Source organism: Papio anubis, chromosome 20 (assembly GCF_008728515.1).
Source record: "Papio anubis isolate 15944 chromosome 20, Panubis1.0, whole genome shotgun sequence".
NCBI lineage: Eukaryota > Metazoa > Chordata > Mammalia > Primates > Cercopithecidae > Papio > Papio anubis.
In genome coordinates, this window is record NC_044995.1 from 34,987,286 (window position 1) to 35,002,716 (window position 15,431).

Sequence of the window (15,431 nt, forward strand, 5' to 3'; positions counted from 1 at the left end):
GGAAGGGCTGGTGGTGGGGTGGGGTCCATCCTAAGTGCAAATGGCAGTTCTTGAGCTATGAGTCTTGGGCATTGGAGCTGGGGATTCGCGGTGGGTTCTCAGCACCCTAGAACCTTGGCCACAGGAGGATCCTCCCACGTGGAATTCTGGGCTGACTATGGCTTCCCTCAGGCTTCCGCCAACGGTGATGGGCAGACACCTACCTTGATCTGATATTTCACCTTCCCTGCGAAGTGCTGGATGATGAAGGCTGGCTCCATGACCGGGGTGCCCAGGAAGTACTTATTGTCCTCATGCTGCTGTTTGAACTTGGCCAGCAGGGTCTGGCTCGTGGCGTGGGGGAAGCTGGGAACAGAACACGGAACCTTTGCAGGCATGAACAGCGGCTGATTTACCTGCTGTGTATTTTACCTTGCAGACCCCTGGTGCGCAAGGTGGGTGGGTGCATGGGGTGGGCAGAGCAGTGAATTGGCACAGGGCTCTGTGAGCAGAGGGGTGGGTGAAGGAGCGAAGAAAAGAAGGAATGACAGTGAGCCTGCCTGCCTCATGCCAAACGTGCCGGCGGAGGGCTGGGACGCTGCTATCTGCGTGCGCCTGCCTGCCTCATGCTGAAGACGCTGGCGGCGGGCTGGGACTCTGCTCTCTGCGTCAGCAGGCGCAGCCGCAGCCTGGTACAAGGAGGCTGAGGGTGAAGTGATGCTCTCAAGGCTTCAGGATTTTTAAAACAAAAACATATTTTTTCCTTTGGAGACAGGGTCTCACTCTGTTGCCCAGGCTGGAGTGTAGTGGTACGATCACAGCTCACTGTGGCCTTGACTTCCTGGGCTTGAGGGATCTTCCTGAGTAGCTGGGACTATAGTACAATGTTTTTCTTTTTTAAGAGAAGGGGTCTTGCTATGTTACCCAGGCTGGTCTTGAACTCCTGGCCTCAAGCGATCCTCCTGCCTCAGCCTCCCAAAGGACTAGGATTACAGGCGTGAGCCACCGTGCCCAGCCAGGGCTGCAGAATTAACATTGAGTAGCTCAGTGCCTGAGTCTGGGTGGCTCACTCTCTTTGTCCCCACATGGCTGTTTTCTAGGGGGCTTGGAGAGAGGTCGCTGACCAGGCTTGGTGGCATCTGCAAAGTCTGTCCCGTGGGAGGTCTGGATCTGTTACCCATCGTAGGCAGCTCCTAAGAATAATCCTGGGCCCGGGTGACTTCTGGTCTTGGAGCCATTTGTACCTGAATGCCATACGTTGGACAGGGGGTCCTTCTCCTGCACCACAGTTGGAAGGAGAGGCTGGGAGAGGAGGATGAAGCAGGGCTCTGCTGTGCTCCGGGGAGGGGGAGGTTGTGGGGGCAGAATAAGGGACTCCTTGTACCTGACTGCTTCTACCTCCCAGGAGGGAAATGATGTTGTTGGTTTGGCAAACGCTGCCTGAGCCTGGCCCTACTTTTGAAAACACAGGCAGCGGAATGCCTGTATTTTCATCGGGGGCTCCGTGTTAACGGGGCCAAGGAGGGGAGAGTCTGTAGCTACGAAAAGTATCATTTCCAGAACCGTAAACACGGTAAGGAGTGTGAGGCATCTGCCTTGAGTGTCCCCCAAAACCCTCAGTCATTGAGATAGGTAATATTTTAGCACACTGTTTCAGAAAATCTAAATCAATGTGCAAAAAGAAACAAAAAGTTCCATGATGAGCAAAAATAGCAAGATTTTAAATAAAGAGACCTGAGCCTGCTGGGCTAGGCCCTGCCTCACGGGCTTCCCCTGATCTGGCCCTGGGAGTTTCCTGGTTGTGATGATGTAGCTCCTCCTGCTGCTGTCTCTACTTTTTTTTTTTTTTTTTTTTAATTTTTAGAGTTGGGGTCTTGCTCTGTTGCCCAGGCTAGAATGCAATGGTGCAATCACAACTCACAGTAGTCTTGACTCTCTGGGCTCAAGTGATCCTCCTGCCTCAGCCTCCTGAGTAGCTGGGACTATAGGTGCATGCCACTGTGCCCAGCTAGTTTATTTATTATTTTTCTGTAGAGATGGGGTCTCACTATGGTGCCCAGTCTAGTCTTTAACTCCTGGTCTCAAGTGATCCTCCACCTTGGCCTCCTGAAGTGTTGGAATTCAAGGTGGGAGCCACTGCATCTGGCCCAAATGCTCTTCTCTTATCTGAACATTCTCTACCTGGACCCCAGCCTCAAAGGGATGTGTCTGTCCCCCTGTCCTGGACAGGGACTAGGTTTGAGGCAGGGGATGTGCCTGATTCATTTGAGACTCTGGCCAGTCCCTTAGAGATGTCACTGGCAAGGGATGGGTCTGATAGAGTTGCTGATAAAACAGTATGTCCATATCTTAACCCCCTCCACCGACTTTTGAATGTGACCTTATTTGGAAAATAGGGTCTTTGCAGGTGTAATTAGTTAAGATGAGGTCATCAGCGTGGGACCTAGTTCCACATGGATAGTGTCCTTCTAAAAAGAGGAGACAGGGTCAGGTGTAGTGGCTCACACCTGTGGTGCCAGCACTTTGGGAGGTCAAGGTGAGAGGATCGCTTGAGCCCAGGAGTTCAAGACTAGCCGGGCAACATAGGGAGATTCCATCTCCACCAAAAAAATTTTTAACCAGCCTGGCCAACATGGTGAAAAAACCCCATCTCTACTAAAAATACAAAAATTAGCTGGGCATGGTGGCAAGGCACCTGTAATCTCAGCGACTCAGGAGGCTGAGACACGAGAATCGCTTGATCCTGGGAGGTGGGGGTTATACTGAGCTGAGATGACGCCAATTAACTTGAGCCAAGATGGTGCCACTACCCTCCAGCCTGGGTGACAGAGACTCTGTCTCAAAAAATATAAAATAAAATAAAATAAAATAAAATAAAACGTAGCTGGGTGTGGTGGTGCATGCCTATAGTCTCAGGCACTTGAAAGACTGAGGCAGGAGGATGGGAGCCTGAGAGGTCGAGGCTGCAGTGAACCAAGGCTGTGCCACTGCACTCCAGCCTGAGCAACAGAGCAAGAGCCTGTCTCAAAAAAAAAAAAAAAAAAAAAAAAAAAGAGGAGGAGACAGGACTGAGAGATGAGAGATGGAGACACACAGGGAAGAAGTCCATGTGAAGAGGGAGATCGGGACTAGAGTGATGTGGTCAAAAGCCAAGGAAAGTCTGGACCCCCAGAAGCTGGAAGGGGCAAGGAAGGGTCCTCCCTTGGAGCCTCTGGAGGCAGCACAGCTCTGCTGACACTTTGACTTTAGACTTCCAGCTTCCAGAATCGTAAGATAATAGATTCCTGTGGTTTTAAGAACTCCACCTCCTGGGTTCAAATGATTCTCCTGCCTCAGCCTCCCAAGTAGCTGGAATTACAGGCACCCGCCACTATGCCTGGCTAATTTTTGTAGTTTTAGTAGAGATGGGGTTTTGCCATGTTGGCCAGGCTGGTTAAAAAGTTTTTTGTAGAGATGGAATCTTTTCTTTTGGGGACAGAGTCTTGGTCTGTCACCCAGGCTGGAGTGCAGTGGCTCGATCTCTGCTCACTGCAACCTCCGCCTCCCAGGTTCAAGTGATTCTCCTGTCTCAGCCTCCCGAGTAGCTGGGATTACAGGCACCCGCCACCATGCCTGGCTAATTTTTGTATTTTCAGTAGAGACGAGGTTTCACCATGTTGGCCAGGCTGGTCTCCCAACTCCTGACCTCAGGTGATCTGCCTGCCTTGGCCTCTCAAAGTGCTGGGATTACAGGCGTGAGCCACTGTGCCCGGCCAAGATGGACTCTATGTTGCCCGGGCTGGTCTTAAACTCCTGGACTCAAGAGCCCACCTGGCTTGTAGCGATTCCTTAGGGGAGCCACAGGAAAGTAGTTCAGTGCATGTCACGTGACTTCAGTGACTACAACTGGGTGACCCAGCATGAGGCGCCTTATTGACCTCCCTGTCTGCCTTCACGGTGCCCTGTGGACTGCGGGGATGAGTGTGGAAGGCTCAGAAGTGAGTTCAGAGCCCGGCAGCATCTGGGTCCCAGTTCCACACACTGTACTGCCCTTTGCAAGAACTTACCAATCCTGTCTCTTGCTCCATTGCTCAGGCTGGAGTGCAGTGACACGATCACAGCTCACTGCAGCCTCGACCTCCTAGGCTCAAGGGATCCTCCTGCCTCAGCCTCCTGAGTAGCTAGGGCCACAGGTATGCCCCACCATGCCCGGTCCCCATCTCTATTTTCTAGACACAGGCCCATAATCCTTTGCTGAAAACTCCTGGTGGATGTGCCTCAAGTGTACAAATTAATCACATGTGTTGATGTTTTCACAGTGAGGTGTTTGTGCATTTTGCACACACAAGCTTGGGTTTTGTGGTCAAGTGAAATTGAACAGACACAAGTTCTCTGGACAAGGCCTGGCGTGGTGGCACACGCCTGTAATCCCAGTACTCTGGGATGCCGAGGCGGGAGGATCCCTTGAGCTCAAGAGTTCGAGACCAGCCTGGACAACGTGACGAAACCCTGTTGCTACAAAGAAATAGAAAAATTAGCCGGGCATGGTGGTGTGACCCTGTAGTCGCAACTACTGGAGAGGCTCACGTCGGGGGATCACTTGAGCCCAGGAGGTCGAGGCTGCAGTGAGCTATGATTGCACCACTACACTCCAGCCTGGGTGACAGAGTGAGACCCTGTCTCAAAAATAAAAAGGAGTTTTTGGGAAAGTCTGGATTTGGGGTAAGGCTCTGGGGGCTGCAGAACCCGACCCAGTGCCCATGTGCAGATGTGCCGGGAGGGACAGGGTGTGGACACTCACTTGCTCTCCTCGTCCAGCAGGTAGAAGAGGCCCGTGGGCTTCTTGCTGATGAGATGGATGCAGCCGACATTGTCTGTGTAGCCGATGTTGTGCCACGTGATCCCCTCGCCCTGATACTCCTCCTGCAGGGGTGATGTGGGGTCAGTACGTTTCTTATCTCCCAGATATGTAATATCTACATAACATGTATTGCGTACAGGTCGAGTATCCCTAATCCGAAAATCTGAAATGCTTCAAAATCGGAAGCTTTTTAAATTGATGCGTGGCTTACAATTAACTCTAATAGGGCAGGGCACGGTGGCTCACGCCTGTAATCCCAGCACTTTGGGAGGCCAAGGCGGGTCGATCACCTGAGGTCAGGAGTTTGAGAACAGCTTGACCAACAGAGTGAAACCCCATGTCTACTAAAGACACAAAATTAGCCAGGCACAGTGGCACATGCCTGTAATCCCAGCTACTAGGGAGGCTGAGGCAGGAGAATCACTTGAACCCGGGAGGTGGAGGTTGCAGTGAGCCAAGATTGCGCCATTGGTCCTACTCCAGCCTGGGCAACAAGAGCAAAACTCTGTCTCAAAAAAAAAAAAAAAAAAGCTCTAATAATACACTTAATTTAATACTATATATCTAAAATGTGATCATGTTAACATGTAATTGACATAAAAAGTAACTGAGAGGCTGAGGTGGGAGGATCGCTTAAGGCCGGGAGCTCAAGACCAGCCTGGACAACATAGCAAGATCCTGTCTATGCAAAAAACAAAATACAGGCCGGGCGCGGTGGCTCACGCCTGTAATCCCAACACTTTGGGAGGCTGAGACAGGCAGATCACGAGGTCAGGAGATCGAGACCATCCTGGCTAACATGGTGAAACCCTGTCTCTACTAAAAATACAAAAAAAAAACTAGCCGGGCGTAGTGGCGGGCGCCTGTAGTCCCAGCTACTCAGGAGGCTGAGGCAGGAGAATGGTGTGAACCCGGGAGGCGGAGCTTGCAGTGAGCCGAGATCGCACCACTGTACTCCAGCCTGGGCGACTGAGCAAGACTCCGTCTCAAAAAAAAAGAAAAAAAGAAAAAATAAACAACAAAAAAAATAAAACATAAAAAAAAAAACTAGCCAGGTGTAGTGGCACATACCAGTAGTCCTAGGTACTTGGGAGGCTGAGGCGGGAGGATGGCTTGAGCCCAGGAATTTGAGAACAGCCTGGGCAATATAGCAAGACTCCATCCCCCCGCAAAAAAAAAAAATCCAACACTTTTGGACTGCCAATGTTATGTGATGCTCAAATACAATGCTCATTGAAGCATTTCAGATTTTGGGTTTTCAGATTTGGGATGTTCAACCAGTAAGTATAATACAAATATTGAAAAATCTGAAAAAATCCCAAACCTGAGACACTTCTGGTCCCAAGCAGTTTGGATAAGGGATCCCCACGCTGTAGGAATGTATTTGTGTATCAATAGGCATGTTTACACGTAAATGTATCTGCATGCATGTATCCTTTGCAGCACTACGCTATAGCAGAGAAATGGAAGTAACCTAAATGCCCATTAATGGATCGAGAAAATGTGGTGCATATACATCAAGGAATACTACCCAGCCATAAAAAAGGAAAGAGATCATGTCCTTTGCAGGAACATGGATGGAGCTGGAGGCCATTATCCTTAGCACACTAATGCAGGAACAGAAAACCAAATATTGCATGTTCTCGTTTATAAGAGGGAACCAAATGATGAGAACACATGGACACACAGAGGGGAATAACACACACTGGGGCCTATTGGGGGTGAAGGGTGGGAGGAGGGAGAGGATCAGGAAAAATAACTAATGGGTATTAGGCTTAACACCTGCGTGATGAAATAATCTGTGCAACAAACCCCCATGACACAAGTTCACCTACATAACAAACCTGCACATGTACCCCTGAATTTAAAAGTGAAAAAAATATACATAAATATATCAATAACAAAATGCATATGAGTACATCAATATGAATACATTAATAGTTATATAAACTTACTAGATAAACAAATGATTGTAAACAGGAAACAAGAATGCACATTCTCAAATACTGACCACAGCTTGGTGCTTTAAATATCACACTTAAGGGCTGGGTGTGGTGGCTCACGTCTGTAATCCCAGCACTTTGAGAGGCTGAGGCGGGCAGATCACCTGAGGTCAGGAGTTCAAGACCAGCCTGGCCAACATGGTGAAAACCTGTCTCTACTAAAAATACAAAAATTAGCCAGGCGTGGTGGCGCATGCCTGTGATCCCAGCTACTGGAAAGGCTGAGGCAGGAGAATTGCTTGAACCTGGGAGGTGGAGATCGCATTGAACTGAGATTGTACCATTGCACTCCAGCCTGGGTGACAGGGCAAGACTCCGTCTCATAAAAAAAAAAAGAAAAAAAAGAAAAAAAAAATCACACTTTAAACCATCTAGAGGTTGGCAAACTTTCTCTGTAATGGGCCAGATAGCACCTTATGAACCAGATACTGTCTGCTGCAACTAATAGTCGTGATGTGAAAACAGCCACAGATGATAATGTAAACCAATGCCAATAAACCTTTATTTATAAAGACAATTTGTGGGACTAGATTTGACCCATAGGCTGTGGTTTGCTGGCCCCTGCTCCAGAGCTATGTTGTCCAACAGGAATCTTCACATTTTGTTTTTTTCTTTTAAGAGACAGGGTCTCACAGTGTTGCCTACACTGGAGAGCAGTGGTGCAATCATAGCTCACTGTAGCCTCAAACTCCTGAGTTCGAGTGATCCACCTGCCTCAGCCTCCCCAGTAGCTAGGACTACAGGCATGTGCCACTATGCCTGGTTAATAAAAAAATTTTTTGGCCGGGCGCGGTGGCTCATGCCTGTAATCCCACCACTTTGGGAGGCCGAGGCGGGCAGATCACAGGGTCAGAAGATTGAGACCATCCTGGCTAACGCAGTGAAACCCTCTCTCTACTAAAAATAAAAAAATTAGCCAGACGTGGTGGTGGGCGCCTGTAGTCCCAGCTACTCAGGAGGCTGAGGCAGGACAATGGCGTGAACCCAGGAGGCGGAGCTTGCAGTGAGCCGAATTTGCGCCACTGCACTCCAGCCTGGGCGACAGAGCGAGACTCCATCTCAAAAAATAAAATAAAATAAAAATAAAATAAATAAAAAATAAAATAAAATAAAATAAAATTTTTTGGCAGAAACTCTGTCTCAATTTTTTTTTTTAAGACACAGGGTCTTGCTCTGTTGCCCAGGATGGAGTACAGTGGTGTGACCATAGGTCACTGCAGCCTTGAACTCCTGACCTCAAGCAATCCTCTTACTTTGGCTTCCCAAAGCACTGGTATTGTTAGCATTAGCCACGATGCCCAGCCTCAAATTTTCTAATAATCACATGTAAAAAGTAAAAGAAAAGGTGAAATTAATTTTTCTTTTTTTTTGAGACAGGGTCTCGTTCTGTCACCCAGCCTGGAGTACAGTGGCACAACTGTAGCTCATTGCGGCCTCGACCTCCTGGGCTCAAGTAATCCTCCCACCTCAGCCTCCTCAGTAGCTACAGATATGTGCCTCTGTGTATAGTTTAAAATTAACTTTAATAATACACTTAATTTAACCCTGTATATCTAAAATGTGATCACGTTAACGTGTAATTGACATAAAAAATGACTGAGAGGCCAATGTAGGAGGCCAGGAGTTCAGGACCAGCCTGGGCAACATAGCAAGACCCTGTCTCTACAAAAAATAAAACCAAAAAACTAGCTGGGTGTGGTGGCGTGCAACTATAGTCTCAGCTACTTGGGAGGCTGTGGTGGTAGGATCATCTAAACCTCAGTGTTCAAGGCTGCAGTGAGCTACTGAGACAGTGTATGTTCTTTTTTCTCACACGCTAAGTCTTCACAATTTAGTGTGTATGTCACCCTTCCTGCACAACTTAATTCTGACCAGCTACACTCCTAATGATTCACGCCAAAAAGCTTAATAGAAAAATCAGCTGGATATTTACATAAGCCTGCCAGTTTCATTTTCCCATCAGAATCATCAATGTGAAGGAGAAGACATGAATAAGGATGGTTGACTATTTAGCTGTGAGAAGACACGTCAGGGCCGGGCGCGGTGCCTCACTCCTGTAATCCCAGCACTTTGGGGAGGCCAAGGTGGGCAGATTGCCCGAAATCAGGAGTTTGAGACCAGCCTGGCCAGCAGGGTGAAACCCCATCGCTACTAAAAACACAAAAAAATTAGCCGGGCATGGTGGCACGTGCCTGTAGTCCCAGCTACTTGGGAGGCTGAGGCAGGAGAATTGCTTGAACCAGGGAGGCAGAGGTTGCAGTGAGCCAAGATCGTGCCACTGCACTCCAGCCTGGGCGACAGAGACAGACTCCATCTCAAAAAAAAAAAAAGACACATCAGATAGGTTATCAATGTCTTTGAGCTAAGCAAATCCTTAAAAGGCAGCCCAGTTTCTCTCTCATCAAAAAGATTTTCTGTTTGGACAGAGAAGCCCCCAAATGAATTATGGCTCAAAACATCCCTGACATTTGCCTCATCCCGGGCTGGGTGGGTTTTCTTAAATTTTCCTTCTGACTGAGAAAAATTCTGTGGCAAGTTCACCAATGATCTGGGCCTCCAGGGAGATTCCAGTTCCAGCTCATTCTATTTTCCCTTTGGGCTGGGTGTGCAACAACATGGTATTTCCTTATAAAATGCTGCAGCTCTTATGGAAAACAGTATGGTGGTTCTTCAAAAAAGTTAAAAACAGAATTACCATAGGATCCAGCAAGTCCACTTCTGGGTATATACCCGAAAGAATTGAAAGCAGTGTCTTGAAGAGATATTTGCACACCCATGTTCAAAAAAGCATTATGCACAATAGCCAAAAGCTGGAAGCAACCCAAGTGTCTACTGAAGGATGGATGAACAAAATGTGGTACATCCAGAAAATGGAATATTACTCAGCCTTGAAAAGGAAGGAAATTCTGACACATGCTACCATGTGGATGACCCATGAGGACTTTACACTATGTGAAACAAGCCGGTCACAAAAACACAAATAATGTCTAATTTCGCTTACATGAGGCACTTAGTAAAAAATGACAGAGACAGAAAGTAGAATGGGCCAGGCACGGTGGCTCACAACTGTAATCCCAAGTACTTTGGGAGACCGAGGTGGGCAGACTGTTTGTGCTCAGGAGTTCGAGACTAGCCTGAGCAACATGGCAAAACCTTGTCTCTACGAAAAATACAAAAATTAGCCAGGCATGGTGGTGTGCACCTGTGGTTTCAGCTACTCGGGAGGCCGAGGAAGGAGGATCACTTGAGCCTAGGAGTTTGAGGCTGCAGTGAGCTATGACTATACCACTCTAGCTGGGTGACAGAGCAAGACCCTGTCTCAAAAAAAAAAAAAAAAAAAAAGTGGAAAGGTGAGTTCAGGGCTTGTAGGAGGGGGAATGGGGAATGAGTGTTTCATGGGGACAGAGTCTCAGTTTGGCAAAATGAAAGAGTTCTGGAGATGTATGGTGGTGGTGTTTGCATAACTGCGAATCTGTGAATGCACTTACCGCCGCTGAACTGAATATTTACGAATGGTTAAGATGGTAAATTTCACGTGATGTCTGGTTTACCAAGTTCAAAAAATTGACAAAAAAGCCCTTTCCGCACCTGCTCCAGCTTGAAGATGTGCTGGTTGAAGTAATACTGTAGCTGCTCATTGGCGTAGTTGATACAGAACTGCTCGAAGCTGTTCCTCTCGAAGTCTTCAAATCCGAAGATGTCCAGGACCCCGATGGACAGGCACTGGGAGAGACAGAGAAAATGGTCACTGCCCGCAGGTGCCCCCTGTGGGAGCCAGCCTTCATGAGAGGGGCTGGCTCTACAGGCTGTGACCTGTTAGGTCCTGAGTCCCCGCTGCTCGGCAGAACACTTTGCCATTACCAGCATGGAATCCATACTTTTTTTTTTGAGGCAGGGTCTTGCTCTATTGCCCAGGTTGGAGTGCAGTGGCGCCACCACAGCTCACTGCAGCCTTGACCTCCTGGGCTCAAGCAATCCTTCTGCCTCAGCCTCCTGAGTAGCTGGGACCACAGGTGCATGTCAGAATCTGTCGTTTTTGAATAAGGGGCCCTGTTTTCATTCTGCCCTGGGCCTGAATTTTGTAGCCTGTCCTGTTTCCTGGTCCTGCCTGTTGGGGGAAACAGCCTCTTGACTACAGATGCCTCGGCTCCAGATGTTCTGGGTTGCCCACCAAGGATGTTGGTAGTGAGGATGTGGCCTCCCCTGACCTGGCTTGAGGGAGGAAATGGGGGCACTCACCGAGACTGCCTCTTCCACGTCCTTCTTGTTGAGGAGTGCGTGGTTGATCCGCAGCACAATCCAGTCGAACAGGGCGCTGTACAGAGACTTGGCCATGGAGTCGCGGGCAGTGATGGCCTATGGACACAGAGCGGGTGGCTCACCTCCAGCACGGCAGGCCCTGCACTGGAGTCTTGCTCTGCCGCCCAGGCTGGAGTGCAGTGGCACGATCTCGGCTCATTGCAGCCTCCACCTCCTGGGTCAAGCGATTCTCCTGTCTCAGCCTCCCAGGTAGCTGAGATTACAGGTACGCACCACCATACCTAGCTAATTTTTGTATTTTTACTAGAGACGGAGTTTCACTATGTTGGCCAGGCTGGTCTCAAACTCTGACCTTAGGTGATCCGCCTGCCTTGGCCTCCCAAAGTCCTGGGATTACAGGCATGAGCCACTGTGCCTGGCCAAGATGGCCCTTGGTATATATATTTTTTTGACATAGGGTCTCACTCAGTTGTCCAGGCTGAAGTGCATTAGTACAATCTTGGCTCACTGCAAACTCCACTTCCTGGGCTCAAGTGATCTTCCTGCCTCAGCCTCCACTGTAGCTCGGGCTACAGGCGCACAACACCACACCTGGTTAATTTTTACTTTTTTTTTTTTTGAGGTGGAGTCTTGTTCTGTCACCCAGGCTGAAGTACAGTGACATAGTCTTGGCTCACTGCAACCTCTGCCTCCTGAGTTCAAGCGGTTCTCCAGCCTCAGCCTTCTGAGTAGCTGGGATTACAGGTACACACCAGCATGCCTGGCTAATTTTTGTACTTTTAGCAGAAAGGGGTTTCGCCATGTTGGCCAGGCTGGTCTCAAACTCATGGCCTCAAGTGGTCTGCCCACCTCAGCCTCCAAAAGTGATGGGATTACAGGCATGAGCCACCGTGCCTGGCCTTAATTTTTAATTTTATTGTGGAGACGGGGGTCTCACTATGTTGCCAAGGCTGGACTCGAACTCCTGGGCTCAAGCAATCCTTCTGCCTTGGCCTCCCTAAGTGTTGGGATTACAGGCGTGAGCCACTGCAATCAGCCAAGGTGGTCTCTGTCAATACTCAACTCATCCAACACACACCTTTCACCCTGTCCTGGAGGACGTGCCTGCACACTGAGGCGTTAACAGACCCAGTGGCCTCTGGAATGGCCACGGAGGCCTTTCCATACACTCCTCAGAGCAACCAAAATTGCTGCTGAGTGAGGAACTTGGGCTCAGGGAGGGGGTGGGGCATGCAATTGTGGTAGAACCAGCAAGGAGGGTCTAACTAACTTCAGGCCCCTTGTTCTTCCAGGGGCACCATGTGGCTATCACCGTGTGCATCAAAGCTCTTTTGTGGCCGGGCGTGGTGGCTCATGCCTGTAATGCCAGTACTTTGAGAGCCAAGGCGGGTGGATACCCCGTCTCTACTAAAAATGCAAAAAAACAAAAAACAAAAAACAAAAAAAAAACCAGTCTGGGCACAGTGGCTCAAGCCGGTAATCCCAGCATTTTGGGAGGCCGAGGCGGGTGGATCACCTGAGGTCAGGAGTTCAAGACCAGCCTGACCAGCATGGTGAAACCCTGTCTCTACTAAAAATACAAAATTAGCCGGGTGTGGTGGCAAATGCCTGCAATCCCAGCTGCTCAGGAGGCTGAGGCAGGAGAATTGCTTGAACCCGGGAGGCGTAAGTTGCAGTGAGCCGAGATTGTGCCATCGCACCCCAGCCTGGGCAACAAGAGCGAAACTCTGTTTCAAAAATAAAATAAAAATAAAAATGCAAAAATAATTAGCCAGGCCTCGTGGTGCACACCTGTAATGCCAGCTACTCAGCAGGCTGAGGCATGAGAATCACTTGAACCTGGGAGGAGGAGGGTGTAGTGAGCCGAGATAGTCCCACTGCACTCCAGCCTGGGCGAGAGTGAGATGTTATCTCAAAAAAAAAAGCTCTTAAGGTCCAATCTATATAGAATAAATTGTCTTTTTTTTTCACATACTCAGGTCGCAACTCTGACAGATGTATTCAGCGGCAGACAAGATCTAGAATGTGTCCCCTTCGTTTTGCATTTCTTGGGTGTCAAGGAAATGGAGCTGCCTGGCGCCTTTGGCTCTGCATGGAGCTTCTTGGGGGCACCAGTGCTGCTCGGGTCTTGGGTGATGTGCAGCAACTTCCTGGCAACATCACGTGGTGTGCTGGACCCATGTGGGTTCAGAATGTCCCCTGTGCCTGTTTGAAATGCCACAGCAGCTTCCCATCGGGTGGGGGGCTAAAAATCCCCATCGTGACTAGGTACTTTCCTATTGTTAAACAAGCTGCAAGTGATCCTGCTCTGGAGATGTAAAAATGCAAGAGAAATACAGCACAGAGAAAACATCCAGGCTGGGGCAAAACCAGAAGGAGGCACCTTAACCAGGTTTAGAGTCACAGGCTTGAGACTTACAGGCTGGGAGTTACACAAGGGTAGTCAGTGCCATGTTCCAGAGTCCAGGGATGGGCAAATTTTATTCTGGAAGGGACCAAGGAGTCATTATTTTTGGCTCTGGGGCCTGATGTTCTCTGTCGCAACTGCTCTGCTTAGCTGCTATGGTCCCAAAGCAGTCTTAGGTGGTATATAAATGAATGGGTATGGCCATGTGCCAATAAAACTTTATTAGCAAAACCAGGTGGAAGGCTGGATCTGGCCAACTATTGCTGGTGAGAATCAGCACACACACGGAACATATAGAAACATAGATATGAATGCATGTGGCTCAAGTTCTGGCCTGGGGGCCATGGTTTGTGTCCCAGGCTGGCCTGAACTCACATGACAATCAGAGGCACTGCCTGGGTTCCATTCTAGCATTTCAGGGACAGGAACGGCCCACTCACGCCAGCTCTTTCCAAAGACCATTCCCGCTTGGGTTTTGGGGTCTGGCACTCTGTGAGTGCCTGGGCAGCGCTCACCTCGCTGAGGCTGTAGGGAAGGATGAGCTTGTCGTTGACGGTCACCGTTTTTCTTTTGGTCAGAACCTCCACCAAGATTTCTCGCTTTACCTGTTTGGAGGTCAAGGAGAGGGAGAAGGAAAAGGAAGATGGAGGGCATATCAGGCATGTCCTGGTGTCACTGAGGCAAGGCCCGGGGCCTGAGGCAGCTGGGAGACGGACCCTCAGCAGCCAGGCCTGGAAGTGGGCCCTGAAGCCTGCCCACCCACCCACGATTTTTTTTTTTTTTGAGACAGAGTCTCACTCTATCGCCCAGGCTGCAGTACAGTGGTGTGATCCTGGCTCACTGCAACCTCCGCCTCCCGGGTTCAAGCGATTCTCCTGCCTCAGTCTCCCCAGTAGCTGAGGTTACAGGCGCCTGCCACCATGCCCAGCTAATTTTTGTATTTTTTGTAGAGATGGGGTTTCTCCATGTTGGCCAGGTTGGTCTTGAACTCCTGACCTCAGGTGATCCGCCTGCCTGGGCCTCCCAAAGTGTTGGGATTACAGGCATGAGCCACTGCGCCTGGCCTGCGATGTTGTTTTATACTTGGCAGGTTTCAGAATTCCCACATAGCATGGGCTTGCCGGATGCTCACTCCGTGGCCCGGGTATGTGCGCGCACAGGCCTTATGTGAGTGTGAGCCGTGGGTCCAGGTGGCGCCCGGTGACCAGCACTCACTGCTTTGCCTGTTGGAGCTGGTGGCTCCCATCCATTGCACAGGGGCTGGGCTTAGACCTTACCCAGACAGCCGACATGCTCATCCCTCCCCCAGCTGCCAAGCTACCTGAGCTGGTGGTCTCTGCCCACCAGCAGCAAGAGTGGGGAATAAGCGGGGGCCTTCTCTCTCTCTTTTTTTTTTTTACATGGAGTCTTGCTCTGTCACCCAGGCTGGAGTGCAGTGGCGCAATCTTGGCTCACTGCAACTTCTGCTACCCGAGTTCAAGTGATTCTCCTGTCTCAGCCCCCTGAATAGCTGGGACTACGGTGTGCGCCACCATGCCCAATTAATTTTTGTATTTTTCGTAGAGATAGGGTTTCTCCATACTGGTCAGGTTTTGGGGCCTGATGTTCTCAAACTGGTCTCGAAGTCCTGACCTCAGATAATCCACCTGCCTCAGCCTCCCAAAGTGCTGGGATTACAGGCGTGAGCCATCGTACCCAGCTGGCAGGGGCTTTCTCTGAATATCCCAGCAGATGCTCACATATCCCCAAGAACTCAACAGAAGCTGGGGCTCCTGTACCAAGAATGGAATGCTAAGCATAAATGGATTAAAACACAAAAGACTGGGGTAGGGTTCCTCGGCCTCACTGCCTTTTGCACTTGGGGCTGGATAATTCTCTGCCGGGGGGGGGGGCTGTCCTGTGCACTGCGGGGTGTTGAGCAGCATCCATGGCCTCTACCTAG

General features: G+C 49.6%; 1 protein-coding gene across 1 annotated transcript in view; it reads right to left on the reverse strand.

Annotated features, from left to right (window-relative positions):
- The window catches only part of MYO9B (myosin IXB), a 137,318-nt gene that overhangs the window by 41,280 nt on the left and 80,607 nt on the right, over nt 1-15,431 (reverse strand). Inside the window, 5 exon segments of the mRNA XM_017952277.3 lie at nt 204-345; nt 4,760-4,881; nt 10,411-10,545; nt 11,062-11,178; nt 14,005-14,094. Of these exon segments, the coding sequence (XP_017807766.3) occupies nt 204-345; nt 4,760-4,881; nt 10,411-10,545; nt 11,062-11,178; nt 14,005-14,094 (606 nt within the window).